Source organism: Daphnia magna, linkage group LG9 (genome assembly GCF_020631705.1).
Source record: "Daphnia magna isolate NIES linkage group LG9, ASM2063170v1.1, whole genome shotgun sequence".
NCBI lineage: Eukaryota > Metazoa > Arthropoda > Branchiopoda > Diplostraca > Daphniidae > Daphnia > Daphnia magna.
In genome coordinates this window covers 7,209,648-7,224,721 of record NC_059190.1, presented here as the reverse complement: position 1 = coordinate 7,224,721, position 15,074 = coordinate 7,209,648, and the positions used below count along the sequence as shown (strand labels likewise).

Below are 15,074 nucleotides of genomic sequence, written 5' to 3'. Positions count from 1 at the left end.
AGTGTGTTGGCTGCGTTTTCCATCCACGTTGGGAAGTACACTTTTTTATTAAGAAGGTAATCTATTGTGGCATTGTAAAAAAATTAACACACTTATCAAACAGGTAACTTATTTCAAAAAATTGTAATGTTATAGCCCTGACATCACTCTTTTATTTTCCCTTTTCCAGGTATCGGAATCCCACTAGGTTGACCAGGGCAACAACCAACAATTGAATAGTCAATTAGAAAGCAACCTTCTAAGCCTAGCATCAATAACTAAGAATAAACCATTAAAGCTAATTAGGTATTTTTTTATGTAAAAATGTAATTAAATAATGAAATAATCAAAACAATTTGTTCGTGTCACTCTTCACTCATTGTATTTGCTTTATGTTGTTTATGAATAAAACACTGTATGCTTACTCTTTAAAACAAATTGAGTTTTTATTTAAAATGTATTTGTGTTAACATACATTCTTGGTAATTTAAAACGTTGGAATAATAATAATGAGAAGTTAGAATTCAAATTTGAATTACGCGCGTCATCAAAATGGCCGCCGGGGGGGGGGAGGGGGAAAGGGGTACATTTTATTATTTGCGGTTCTTAAACTATAAAAATCGAAGTAAAATATCACATCAAAACATGCTAGAGATAATAAAGAATCTCAATAATATATTTTCTGTTTATTTTGGTGTATATTAGAAACCAAACAACGTACCCAAAAATATCTGTTTTTGGCCCCCCTCCCCCCTCCCCCTAAAATGTCATAAAATAAAATAATTAATTACGAGCTAAGTTTTCAGCGAATTTTCGTATTTTACGGCAATCGATAGGTATTTAAAAGCGCTATCTATTTCGTGAATTTCATCAAAAAATATTGAAAAGGAAAAAAATTCGAAATGAATCAAATTTTTTCATTTAATCGATCAAGCGCAGTATTGGACCTAAGCGACAAAACGCAAAAAAATTTATTTCATTTAGAATTTTTTTCCTATTCAATATTTTTTGATGAAATTCACGAAATAGATAGCGCTTTTAAATACCTATCGATTGCCGTAAAACTTACGAAAATTCGCTGAAAACTTAGCTCGTAATTAATTATTTTATTTTATGACATTTTAGGGGAGGGGGGAGGGCCAAAAACAGATATTTTTGGGTACGTTGTTTGGTTTCTAATATACACCAAAATAAACAGAAAATATATTATTGAGATTCTTTATTATCTCTAGCATGTTTTGATGTGATATTTTACTTCGATTTTTATAGTTTAAGAACCGCAAATTACAATAAAATGTACCCCCTTGGCCCCTTCCCGGCATCCATTGCGGCGGCCATTTTGATGACGCGCGTAATTCAAATTTGAATTCTAACTTCTCATTATTATTATTCCAACGTTTTAAATTACCAAGAATGTATGTTAACACAAATACATTTTAAATAAAAACTCAATTTGTTTTAAAGAGTAAGCATGCAGTGTTTTATTCATAAACAACATAAAGCAAATACAATGAGTGAAGAGTGACACGAACAAATTGTTTTGATTATTTCATTATTTAATTACATTTTTACATAAAAAAATACCTAATTAGCTTTAATGGTTTATTCTTAGTTATTGATGCTAGGCTTAGAAGGTTGCTTTCTAATTGACTATTCAATTGTTGGTTGTTGCCCCGGTCAACCTAGTGGGATTCCGATACCTGGAAAAGGGAAAATAAAAGAGTGATGTCAGGGCTATAACATTACAATTTTTTGAAATAAGTTACCTGTTTGATAAGTGTGTTAATTTTTTTACAATGCCACAATAGATTACCTTCTTAATAAAAAAGTGTACTTCCCAACGTGGATGGAAAACGCAGCCAACACACTGAATGCAAATTTAAAGCTTTGGCTGAGTAAGACTGTAAAAATTTTATGCATTTCACTAATCCTAAATAAAATTCGTTAAATGGTAAGAAATTCATTAATATTACCTATCAAATAATAATATATTCTTACTTCTGTTCTAATGTAAAATTTGTTTCGTGGTTCTAAAAGAAATAAAATACAGGATACAGCAATTTTTTTCACTAAAAAATTTTATTCTTTTAAACATATATACAGATTTTAAAAAAAACAAACACAAATACAACAAATAAAAAGAAAAAACAAAAACAATAAACGTAAATAATGACAATCACACAAAATTGGAACGCCCGCCACGGACCGGTTGTTGACGAATTAGCGTTTCCGTGAACGGATCAATGCCCGTTCAATAATGCCCATTGATTTTGAATTCGAAATTTTTGGAGAACGGATGTACGTCCGATCACTAGAGCCGTCTAATGAAAGAATATAAAATGGCATCTTGTGGAAAAATCGGACATAGATCCGATTTTTCCCGCTAGAAGGTCCGATTTAGACGACAGCGAGATCGGAACATAGTCCGTGAACAGTTGAAGTTTGTGTTGGAATCCTGAAGTTCGACACCAACAGAAAACTCAATGCGGACAGCAAATACGACAGCGCCATCATTCATCTAGCAAAAAATCAAAATATCGGCTTTGTACAGCATCGTCTTGGATGCGGAACCTGCTACAAATGGAACCCGAGAAGAACTTCTGAAGGCTGAAATGCAAAACTTCCTCGCCATTCCAAGATTATCTGCCGATGAAATGGACGAGCTAGATATCTTGTCTTGGTGGAAGAGGCGTCAATACGATTTTCCGCTTCTTGCAATATACGCCAGACAAATATTAGGGATAGTTGCTACCTCGGCACCGTCTGAAAGAGTCTTTAGTACCGGAAGAAATGTTGTCACTCAACAACGCCAGCGTTTGGATCCACAAAATGTGGACAAATTAATCTTTCTCAGTGCAAATTCTGCCGCAAAAAAAAAGTAAACACCTGTGAATTCTAATCAAAAATCAATGTTAACTGTGATTACTGTTACTATTATTCTAAGTCTTTGACATCCAGTCAATAAGGAAATCAAATGTTTTCGAACCTGTAACGTTTATAAAAGAAAGTCAAACCTTTTGTTTAATTGTTTCTTGGATCTCTGTTGTTATCCAAGAAAATGTAACCGTTTTTTTTTTATTGGAGCGTTGTCTGCGTTGCCGAAATTTTTTTAATGGGTTTTTGTTCAAACAATAAATTTTGCTCAAACAAACTGTATTGTTCAAACAATTTTATTTGTTTATGAACAATTTTGGACGAGAAAATTGTTTGGCAAATTGTTCAAATAATTCTCAATTAATCGAGCAAACAAACAAAAATTGGCAATTGCTTTTGTTTGCTTGAGCAAGAAAATCTTTGCTCGCGCACATCTCTGTTCCCAATCTCAGCCCCCAAGTTTTAGTTACTCTCTGTTACGCACTCTATTTTTAGTCGTTTTCCATTGCTATTAAACCAAATAATAGCTAAGTCGTGCATCGTCCTTAATTTGTACTGTTTCAGAACCCGCAGTAAAATTACTTTTTGGGTGTTTGCTCTGTAACCAGTATTGTTCTTCAATTATTAAAGTAAGTGAACGCCATATGTATGAACCTACTGCGTATGACATTTTTCATTTTATGGGTACACATGACATTGATCATTTTATGGGTACACTGAGTTGTTATTTTGGAACAATGAAATAAACCCATGATTTATTCTACCGTAACATCAAAATTTTAAAAAGAATCTTTAGCTTCCTCCCGTGCTGTAAAAAAAGTAACGAAAGTCGCCTTTTTGCACAATGTAAGCGTTAAAGTCAATTTTAATAATAACTGGACAGTCGTGGACAGTTAAATGTTTAAACGCACTTCCTCGAAGAGCATTACTGCAGTATTGCTACCATATAAGAAAGCACGCTGAAGTGGCTAGTGCGAACCATTGTTTACGTAATTTTTACTAGTCATTGTACGTTATGATAAAACGAATAAAACATTTTCGCCAACTGGTTCTCAATATGCATTTGATAATACGGTTAACATTTTTATTCCGTTAGCAACGATTGGTAGATATGTCGGAAAAAATTGAACATCTAAGTTCATGGATTAGAACACTGGACGTGGAAACTGAATCGCCCATAGAAGGGATGATAGTTGGTAAGCTGCGTTATAGAAGTTTTTTGTTCAATCATTAGCTTTTGGCATTGTCATGCCTTTCTGCTCTCAGGTAAGATTCCAGAATGGTTGGAAGGTTCTTTAATACGGAACGGTTCTGGAATGTTTGAAATTGGAGAAACAAAGATGAATCATTTGTTCGACGGGCTATCTGTTATGCATCGTTTTGCCATCAATGGCTACGGCGAAGGAAAATCAACTTACCAGAACCGCATTCTGCAGAGTGACACTTACAAACAAGCTAAAGCTGCCAATCGGCTGACCATGCATCAGTTTGGTAAATCTAATGGTGTTCCATGCGAAATCTCTACTTTTAAAGTTATGCCTTCTAGGTACGTTTGCATTTCCCGATCCCTGTCAATCTCTGTGGGGAAGGTATGTCATATTTGTCGTTAAATAAACAGCGATAAAAATTCTTTAATGCTGTATTCGATCCCTAGGTTTATGGCACGTTTTGAACCAGTTACAAAAACGGAGAAAACGGACAACTGTTGTGTTAGCGTTTGTTATTTAGGAGACAAACTTTATGCCTTTACTGAAACTCCTCAAATTCGCCAAGTTGACGCAGAAACTCTTGAAACCGTCGGAGAAAAGGTTGACTATACACGTAAAATGAAAAAAAAATTTAATTTTATTACCTTATCAATACAGTGTAACATTAGCGAACTAGTGGCCGTTAACCATTCGACTGCTCATCCTCACGTTCTTGAAGATGGGACTGTTTATAACATGGGAAATTCTGTAGGATCAAAAGGACCCATTTACAACATCATTGAATTTCCCACGGGTACCTTAAACATCCAACTAAACTGTGCTGCGCTAAATCTGTTAAAATTCATTTTTTTAAGGGGCCGGCGCATTGGAGGGAGCGAAAATTGTAGCAAGCTTTCCTTCACGCTGGAAAATGAGTCACTCTTATTATCATAGTTTTGGCATTACGGAAAATTACTTTGTTTTTCTTGAATTTCCGTTGATCCTAAACACGGCGGTATACTCTTGTTTGTTTATTTTTTCTCAATGGAGTTAAAAATTATGCCTTTCTTCCCTGCAGAAGCTGCTAGCAATGAATCTAAGACAAAAGGCTGTTGATTCATCGTTGGACTGGTTTCCTACCGAAAAGGTAACAAAAACAGGCTTTTTCTAATTTTGCGAACTATTCAAAACTTTTGTGTCGTTGTACGTTGAAGACCCGTATCCTTCTGGTGGAGAGAAAAAGTGGCGAACTGGTTGATACGATTTATGAGGCTCCACCCTTCTTTTGCTTTCATCATGGAAATTGTTATGAGAAAAATGGCTATATCATTATGGATATTTCACATTGCAAGGACGCCACAGTAAATGTGTGCTACATCGGCAGCTCAGCCGTTATTTGAAATCATTGGTTCTTTTTCAGATTTTTGCTGGTTTGAGTCTGAAAAGCTTACGTGAGAATAGAGGTGACTTTACGAATACTTATTACACCCGCTTCGTACTGCCGTTAGGTGTTGAGGTACTATACTTAGCTGATAGAGTTTTCAGAATTTTTTAAAAATCAACATTTCTTAGCCTCCTATAGGTAATGATTTTCAGGACTGCAAAAATTTAGTAGAAGTGGAGGGATCAAAATGCAAATCATACTGGCAATCAAATAAAATCATCTTTTGTGAGCACGAACGTTTGCTGGAACAAAGCTTGGAACTTCCACGAATAAACTACTCGAGAAATGGAAAGGAGTATAGATATGTCTACGGAATTTCGCAATTGGACGGTTACGCCGAACCAGAAAAGGTGAACGAAGTATTTGTCTTTTATAGACTACTAAACGCAAATCCGTCCTGGTAAAGCTCAAACTTTTTAACTACAAATTTCGGTATCCAAAAAATAGATCTTAAAATTGGACCTGAATACCAGAGAAGTAAAACAATGGGCTAAAGCTGGATTTAGTCCGTCTGAACCTGTTTACGTTTCGCGCCCTGAATCCATTGAGGAGGATGATGGAGTCCTTTTATTTTCTGCAGTAGATCAGGTTAACCCAAAGAAAGTTTTACTAATAATTTTAAATGCCGCTACATTCAAGGAAGAAGCTGTGGTAGAATACGTAGCATCTGGGATAATAACAAAAGATTTCCATGGCATATTCTCCCGAAAGGGGGACGTAGTTCATGGTTACTGACGTAAGCCTGCCCAAAATAATTCCTGTTCAGAGATTTTTTTCTTCTTTTATTTTTATTTTTATTTTCTTTTTCTTTTTCTTTTGCCTTTTGCTTTTCAATAATGTTCGGCTTTTCAAGCGAATGTTTCGCTTGTTGGCTCTTCCAAGTTCCAACTAACATTGGCATTTACAATTAACAAAGTATGAATTATACATGTGATTTCCTTTGGTAAGGGAGATTGAGGTTCGAAAATGTCGGTATCATGAAATGCCAAAGACATAAAACAAATGTTATTCCTCCATTTAACAATAATGCGTTATCAGGAAGAAAACGTCAGCACTAAACCCTTTCAGTAACGACACATGTTGTTATTTGAGACATTTACCAGCTTTTTGGTTAAGGAGTATGGGATTTTACATACTTATGTGTCACTGCGCTTTACCTAATAAACGCTACAGAAGTTCTAAGAAGTTTGTGGTATGCTAGATCCCATGAAATACATGTTTTCGATAAAAAAACAATCGTTTGGTGTACCTTATTAGCACGGCGGAAACAGGGCGGAAATTACACTTGCACTTTTCCGACTGTATTGTAGCTATCGTAATGCGATAGGAAAAAAAATCTAAGACATTACATCTAGTTTTAAAAATAATATAATTACTCGACAGTCACTGGGGAAGCGAATGTTGAAGAACGTAAAAAATGCGTAGAGCGGAGCACAAACAGTGTCAACATAGCAACCGAACTTTTTTTTTTTTTTTTACTCTATGCGTGTAACTATCGGAAAGAAATGGAACACTAAAAATCATACCTTTAAGCTTTAACCCTCTTCATATCTCGTGTAGCCCACCACTTTTTACAAGGGTTTACCTTCTTTTGGCGCCCCCTGGTACGGCTACACGATTCAAACAAAGACTCGCGCTCCGAGCTTCACTTGTTTTTTTATATCTAATGGCGCTGATTCGCGGTTGTCGCCTGCTTCCAATAAAGTAGGGTCGAATCCACGCGGAATTAGAAAAATAACCACCGATGCAAGAAGGATAACCTAACGAACTACTTAACTGCTTATATTGTACTGATAACTTCATACAGTAGACAGGTAAATTAATTCTACAACTATCAGTTCAACATCAGCGCAAAACTAGCCGACTTTTTGGATGGGACTTTTGGCTCTTGTTTTCTCCCGGTGCGTTTTGGTGGTTTCTAACGGTAACGTTGGCTTTGTGTCCCGCACTGTCGTAATCAGATCGTCTTTCGTGTATGATTGTGTGATTCGTTTGGGACTATTGCTATTCATTCTTCCCTTCAAGTTTTAATGATTTTTGCTTTCTCACATCTGATGTTAAAACACTGTGTTGGCATTCTGTGCTCATCTTTTCACTAAAAACTATAGTTCTAAACTTGTGCAGTGCAGAGTGCTGTATGATCAAACGCCATGCCGCTTCTACGTCGCCAACCGTTCGTTCCTCAATCGCCACCACTTGATATTCGTCCGGACGAGGAAATTTTCTATTTCCCACTCACAAAAGAAATCTTCAGAGACTATGAGTATGTTTTGCTTGTATTTTTATAGTAACAGAGTGGCCCCACTTCTTTTGCTTACATATTTCCTGGTAGGGAAAGAAAACTTCAATTTGTATTAGAATTTATTCTCCATATCATTTATTGTTTGTGAAAAGCTTTTATTCCGATTCTGTTCAACAGTGTTATGTTTGTTACATTTTCAGAGCATTTTTTGAGAGGACCATTCTTTGCAATTCCTTGGTCTGGTCATGTTCCTTGACTGCTAAAAGCAATTTGACGTACCAAGAAGCCATTGAAAGTGAAAAAAAGGCACTGCAATCTGTTAGTGACATTCCATTAGAGGTATTTGTTTTATCTTGCATTGCCAGAACAGCAACTAACTTTTCATGTCAATAGCTGAGGCAACCTTTACTTCTTGTAGCATCCCTTACGTGCAGAGGGAAAGTCAATGAAGCATGTGATGATGTTTACTACTTTATGAAAGACCGCTACTTCAAAAATGAGCATGTGGAAGCAATCCTTCGCTCCAAGTGGTATCCTGCACAAGTACTCCGGGTTGTGCCTCCAACTATTCAAGAACTTGAACAGTACAAGCAAGAACTGGATGATGAACTGAGTACAGAGGACAAGTTGTTAATGCTAGATCAGTATGGCCCTCCACCTGAATTATTTAAATATGAAGTTAGGGAAATTGTTGATGATAGAAGCGGAACTGTTGAACCTATTCACACGGTATGTCGTTTGTTTTCTAGTTTCCCTCTCTTTTCTTCATTTATTCTTACGCAATTTCACGCTTTGAAATTTTACATTTTTAGGTAACTGTGGATTGCATCAGAAGAGAAAAAGGCTTCTATTCTCGAGATAAAGTTCGGTTATATTTACGCTACTGCCTACAGTTCGAGGAGTACGAAGGCATCTGGGTAGTTAAGGTGAATTTTGAATTAATGATATCTATCTTAGCCATTGCATTCATTATTCTTATTCTTTTGATACGTCAGCCTGAAGCATGGAAGAAGTTGAACATGGACTCCGTCAAATACACCGAGATTTTTACAGGTGAAAAACCAAGGTTTGAAGAGAAGAGGGCTGCAAAGAAAGTCAACAAAAGTTTGTCAACTAGTAAGGGAGGTGAGACGCCTAAAGCAGCAAAAACACCTAAAACACCCAAAACCCCATCCAATGACAAAGAGAGTAACGGTAAGAGTACACCGGTAAAAGGAACGCCAAGCAAAAAGGCCAACCAGACACCACACGAAATGCAAAATCCGCTACCAAAAGTCCTAAGTTGGACGCCGAATCTTTGGCGAAGGAATTCATCAAGTAATTTTGAAAGCATTGTTATTATTTTCCTTTTTATGTGTGTCTGCGTTTTTTTTGTTTTTTTTTTTCCCTCGTGCGATCAGTCGTTTAATTATCCATTTCCCTATTAGAATTCGCGAAGAACGTGAAAGTCTCCGGCAAATCGCTGATCAACGGAAGCAGCAAAAGGTTGATGAAAAGTTGTTAGCAAAGGAAAAAAAGAAGGAAGAAAAGCGAGTTATGGCTGAATACGTTAAGGTAAATTTAAAGAATTGGTTCAAAAAATGCCATTTTAAATATTCCGTGAAATGTAGGAATGGAGCAAAATTCGAGAAGATTTGGAATGCGACGACCTTAAAGATTTGCCTTCCCCCACGCCTATTCAGTGTGCTATTCCCAACGGAATTTTTGGCGATTTCATTATGGTGTTGGAGTTTTTCTTAGCGTTTGGCGAAGAGCTGCAGTTAAAAGATGCTTTTCCGGGAGGGCTCACTTTCGAACTTTTAGAACGAGCAGTAGTGGAAAGTGAAGTGTCTGGTCCTCTCAGTGACATTTTGCAAGCGTTGCTCAGTTCTTTATTTGAATTCCAAGACGCCGAATCTGAGGAAGTGAAAGAAGCTGGTTATACAACAACAGGTAGCCAAGAAACTGAAGTAGCCGAAGGTGGACTAACTTACCAGGTAGCTTTTTCTGATATATATGTGTGATTTTTTGTTTTTGTTTTTTGTTATTTTATTGGCGAAGGGGAAGATGGGGTCTCTGATTTTTAATTGCTCTTGTTAAAGTGGTGAGCGTTATGAACTTAATTGTGACATTGTTTCAGGGTACTCCTCTGAAAAAGTTGTCAATGGATTCCTTGACTGTGTCCGAAATTTTACGGTTACACCTAATCTCGTCTGGTGGTGGAAGCAGTGAACTGCGCACAAAATGGCGATATCAGCAACGCGGTGGCTATAGTGCTGCCGACGATCCTGGCGTTCAGTTACGCCAGGAAGATCCACATATTCTTCACGCCTTGGCCCATAGTACTGTGTACGAATTGCCAATTGGTGATAAAATGAAAATCATCAAATGTCTGTGTCATCAAATACTGACATATGCGTCGATAAGAGATGTACTAGAAGAAAAAAGCAGCAAACTAACACAGTTGCGGCAAGAACTGAGAGCTTTGCATGCTAATGAGAGACGTATGAGAAAAGAAGACGTTATTAATCGAGCCAAACTACGCTCCGAAGAGAATGGCAACACGGAAGATGGGCCAGAATTAGAAAAATTACTACAAGAAAGTGCCAAAAGGAAAGGAGAGGTCCTTAAGAAGGAGCAACAACTTCGCCAACAAATTCTCAAAATGCAAGCTATGACTCATCTGACGCCTCTTGGACAAGATCGTGCGTTCCGGTAAGTCGAGATCGATGTTTAGGAAACACACAATATTAACTAATCAAACATCTTTAGGAGGTTTTGGGTTTTTGAATCGTTTCCCGGCTTTTTCGTCGAGCATGATGATGATTATGTCGGAACTTGCTTGCCTGAACCTACTCCATATTCCATAGAAAAACCTAATGGATTACCGATCGACCCTAGTAAAAGTAAAGAAGACATTCGCAAGTTCTTCAAAACTGCAAATAAAGAAAACGATATTTCAAATGAACCTGTCTGCGAAAAGTTAGTATTGCTTTTCATGTTGTTCGTGTTGTTCTAATAATTTTAATAGCCATTTGGTAATTAGGCCCAAGGTATTTGGTGTTTGTACGTCTAACCCAACGAATTGCCCTGTCCACGCTACCTACCTCTCACGAACAAAATGGTCGTTCTACGATAATGTTGATTCTATTGATCAACTCATACTGAACCTTAATGAGCGAGGGTATCGCGAGAACGCGTTAAAAAACATTCTGCTACAAGAAAAAGAAAGGATCGTTGAAGGAATTACCAAGTGCTTCATCCACCGTTTAGATAATTCCAGACCTGAAGTGAAGATTGAAAGTGAAACACGCAAATCCACAAGACAAATACGGAAGGAGAAGGAATATGATATCAATCTTTATTTTCCTGCTGGTACTCCTGTTGAAGAAATTATGGAACGCACGCTCATAGATATGATACTTGAAACTGAGGAAAAAATCTTTGTTGGCGGATTGGGATCTCTCAAGGTATGTTTGGTTAATTATTAGCAATGACAATAATGGACAGATTAAAGGTTTAGATTTTTAACATTTTTAATGATCTGCATAGGTCAGAGACAGAAATTCTTGGAGATCTTCTCTAGAGGCACGAAAGTTTGTTCCTCAGATTGATACCTTGACGTGGGGCGGAAAACTTGTAACGAAAACGCAGCCAAAGCTCGAACACAATGATGCTGAAGAGGATGATAATCGCTCCGAAATAAGTTCATCAGTAGAAGGCGAAAGTGTGGCTAATACTGTGCCGAAAAAGAGCGTTGTCGATCTAGCATGTTCCGTACTTCAGTTAGCTCAAAGTGTAGAAAGCAAGTATTTGAAGAAGCCTCTCGGTAAGCTACCAGTTTGCGACTATTTTAAACACCGTTCAATCTGAAGTTGATTTTTAGGCGAAGACGAAAAGGAAAGAAAAAACGACTGAAAGCTGAAGAAGCCATGAAAAAATGGGAAGATCACAAAGAGGGGCCTGACAAAGCAGATACAAAAAGTAGGTTATTCTTTCATATTTTGTTTTTGCAACAACTTCATTTGCGCAAATATGATTTCTAGTCGAACCGAAAGCAGTAAGGACACCTTTAGAAAAGTGGGAGTTGTCTCTTCATGCCTGTACAAGTCTGTCTCAGTTGTACGTTCACTTAGCGTTACTAGGTGAGTTCTTTTATTAAATTATTTATTTTACATCTTACCTAAGCCGGGTTGTATCTTACAAATTAATTCTGTCCTCGGAAAAAAAAAAAAAACTTTTTTCAAATTGATCCAGATAACAGTATTACGTGGAATCGGTCAGCATTGAATGCAAGATGCCGTATTTGTCGTCGGAAAGGCGATCCAGAAAAAATGTTGCTGTGCGATGGATGTGATAAAGGACATCACATGTATTGTTTGAAACCCTTGCTCACGGTTGTTCCAGAAGGAGATTGGTAAACTCTAGTATGAAAGTATTTGTGGGATGTAATTTGACTCACGATTATTTTTATCCAAGGTTTTGTGCCGAGTGCAAACCCCGTGAAAAACCTCGAACTCCTCGTAAAGCACGCCGCGTCTTCTCTGAAGAGTCGGAAGACGAGGCTGTCGAAGAAGAAGAAGCTGAAGCTGGGGAGGAGGAAGCTGAAGTTGAAGCAGAGGAGGGTGAAAGTGAAATGGAATCGATACACAATGAAACGTGTCCAGTGTGTCAGGAAGGTGGAGAGGTTATCTGTTGTGATACGTGTCCAGCCGTCTATCACTTAGAGTGCATCAATCCACCTATGAGGAAGGTTCCAAGGGGCAAGTGGTCGTGCCCACAGTGCAAGACGCCGCCTCAGGATAAGGATAGAGGCAAACTTCGGGAAAAAAGTAAGTCATTTTGATATAGCTACCATTTAAAGTTTTTTGTACACCTAAAAATGCATGTAAAAGTATATAAACTAACGATTTATTAAAATTATTATTTTTTTTTTACTTATCATTTTTGTACAGATTCGGATGGCAGGGCATCTTCAAGAGTTTCTCGGGCTCGTCACGCCATTGATTTCTACGAAGAAACCAAAGATATGGCTAGGAATCCTGGGACTCGGAAGCGTACGCAAACCGACCCCGTTCGAGCCAAATCGCCGTCTGACTTGAACCTAGGGAAGCGTCGCTCGGCTGCAGAAGCCGTTGACAAAATTGCTCAGTCCTCCAAGCGACTCAGAGGGGACAGCAACGATGGTAAGAGATTTGTTTACCGAAGGTAAACGTTTTAATAACATAACAAACCATGACTTCCGGGTTGCACACCCTCCCGCACCTCGTTCAAAGACCGTTATACCTTGATTCATTTCTCCAAGTACCAAACCAAGGTTGTTCCACTCATCATCGTAACTTATCGGCCTTGACTTTGACATTGCCTTATGACGTACTTTTTGTTTAATTCTTTAAAAGCTGTGAGAATTGGAGCCGCCCTGCCACCTGCCATTTTTCGTAATAAAAAGAATCAACCACTTTTACCTGATTTATTTATTTTCACCTCTCTATGCTGCGAATGCTAAAAAACAATTTCGCTTCAACGTTTTTGCGTGACAAACAAGCTAGCTTTTGCATTTTTGTCCTAAAATGTACGGTAGAATTTATTCTGGGAGCTAGCATTTGTCCCAAACAGACTCGTAAGGTTATCAGTTCTGTATTTTGTGTATATATTTAAAATCTTTCAAACATATGCAATTCTAAAGTTATCTAGTTATCAGTTAACATCATATCTTATTGGTTTTATTGAATTTTAGATGAAAGTGGAAATAGTGACAGCAACAGCAAGTGGAATGCATCAGCCCATCGGAAACGAAGTCGCCCATTGCCATTGCCTTCCACAACGTCTCCATCCGGCTTTGTGGACTTGGCTGATTTACTTCAGCTTTTGGCCGATTGCAGCAGTCATGTGGACAGTTGGCCATTTCTCAAGCCAGTTACAAGAGCCGAGGTAAAACTATGTTAAATCCCTCGCACCCTCCTTTCAGAGAGAGAGAAACGAAAAAGAAACCTTTGCATATCAAATTGCTTTGAAAAGTTCGATTGTCTTGTGTTGGGTTTCTCACTGCTGGTCATTAAGTCTGTAATTGATACCCTGCTTAAATTATTTGAAGCATTCTTCTGCATTTTAATTATTCGTTCCCGTTGTAACATTTTACTAAAACAGTTTCTTTGTTTGCATTTTTAGGCCCCCGACTATCATCGGGTTATCAAACAAGCTATGGATCTTGGTACAATGAAGTACAAACTCAACAGTATACAATATAAAACTGCGGAAGACTTCGTCAAGGATTTGCAGTTGATATTCACTAATTGCTTTACTTACAATAATGACGCTGCCGATGAATACAAGTAAGTTCACATTTATTTCAGATTTGGCTTCAGCAACCTCTGTATTTTTGAATCGTTAAATTTTCTAATCTTATTTGTTTTCTTTTTTTAAATCTTTTCTAGATGTGGCCAGAACCTCAGTCGCTTTGCCGAAAAGCAGTTAGGAAAGCTAGGCATGAAGATGATACAGACGGATTAAAATTTGATCTAGTTTTCTACCTATTCTTTACACGTTATCCCGAAAACCGCTAAAAAGTCATTCGTTCGACAACCTTGATGGAAATATTGGATAATACCACGTATGTCTCTTTTATGTTATAATTTTGGCAACCAGTTGTGGTTGCTTGTTGCGTTTCCAGTTTAAAGTAATAAGAATTTTTGGAACTTTGAAATAACAAAGTAAGTGAAAATACACTTGAAACCGACTAGGTAAATGTAAATAACGCAAAGTAGTGGTTATTTAGAAATTACAATGCTCCTATAGTCCAGCTTGCGGCAAAATAGTGGGCCGACCACCAACTGATACTGGGACAAATTCCGAAACTTTATATGGCCTAGTCAAGGCCTTCCGACTTCCGTGAAAGGCAGGCACTTGTTTACCTTCTAGACATGTTTTCATTCGCGCCATATTTTCAGCTGAAAAATATCCGAGCAGTATGTGTAGCTCAGTACTACAAAACCCAGGCATCGTCCTCATGGCAGTCACCTGTGGGGTTAGACTAACAAATTATTTTAACTACAATTCGTAGCATGGCTAGATTCCAGTTTCATTTCAAGTCATTCGAAAAACAATGAATTTCTTCATGATCAAAAGGCTTTTTCAAGTTCGTCTATAGTACTAAACATATGTGGTTGGACATTTTGCTACGCTTAATCTGGAAATCTCTGAATGCACAAATTGCACATCGTTTCCTCCGTCGCTCATTTCGGGCATGCTGCGTGCTCCTATATGACGTTTATTATACCAAATCATTAAGAAAAAACCCTTTGGCGAAAATGTGCCGTTATATCATTATACTTGAACTACAGATTTCATTGTATCAGATAACAAGTTAAAA

At 37.5% G+C, this 15,074-nt stretch overlaps 2 protein-coding genes across 2 annotated transcripts; both read left to right on the top strand.

The window, feature by feature from the left end:
- The first annotated feature begins 3,319 nt into the window (after positions 1-3,319).
- On the top strand, positions 3,320-6,666 carry LOC116930445 (carotenoid isomerooxygenase). Its single transcript, XM_032937856.2, has 12 exons — positions 3,320-3,482; positions 3,950-4,049; positions 4,120-4,344; positions 4,400-4,442; positions 4,508-4,661; positions 4,719-4,854; positions 4,916-5,055; positions 5,119-5,187; positions 5,255-5,401; positions 5,461-5,556; positions 5,613-5,834; positions 5,932-6,666. Exons 2-12 carry the CDS (start codon positions 3,965-3,967, stop codon positions 6,217-6,219), a joined length of 1,605 nt encoding a protein of 534 aa, XP_032793747.2. The 5' UTR covers positions 3,320-3,482; positions 3,950-3,964; the 3' UTR covers positions 6,220-6,666.
- A 473-nt stretch (positions 6,667-7,139) lies between these two features.
- On the top strand, positions 7,140-14,459 carry LOC123466252 (bromodomain adjacent to zinc finger domain protein 1A-like). The gene is given in 22 exon segments (XM_045179335.1): positions 7,140-7,298; positions 7,614-7,747; positions 7,927-8,065; positions 8,120-8,455; positions 8,539-8,652; positions 8,722-8,953; positions 8,956-9,043; positions 9,154-9,280; positions 9,337-9,702; positions 9,846-10,420; positions 10,478-10,687; positions 10,737-11,175; positions 11,258-11,534; positions 11,592-11,606; positions 11,609-11,689; positions 11,752-11,850; positions 11,963-12,122; positions 12,185-12,537; positions 12,661-12,891; positions 13,443-13,636; positions 13,874-14,037; positions 14,140-14,459. Coding segments are annotated over 21 exon segments (4,389 nt in total). The 5' UTR covers positions 7,140-7,298; positions 7,614-7,634; the 3' UTR covers positions 14,216-14,459.
- The last annotated feature ends 615 nt before the right edge of the window (positions 14,460-15,074 follow it).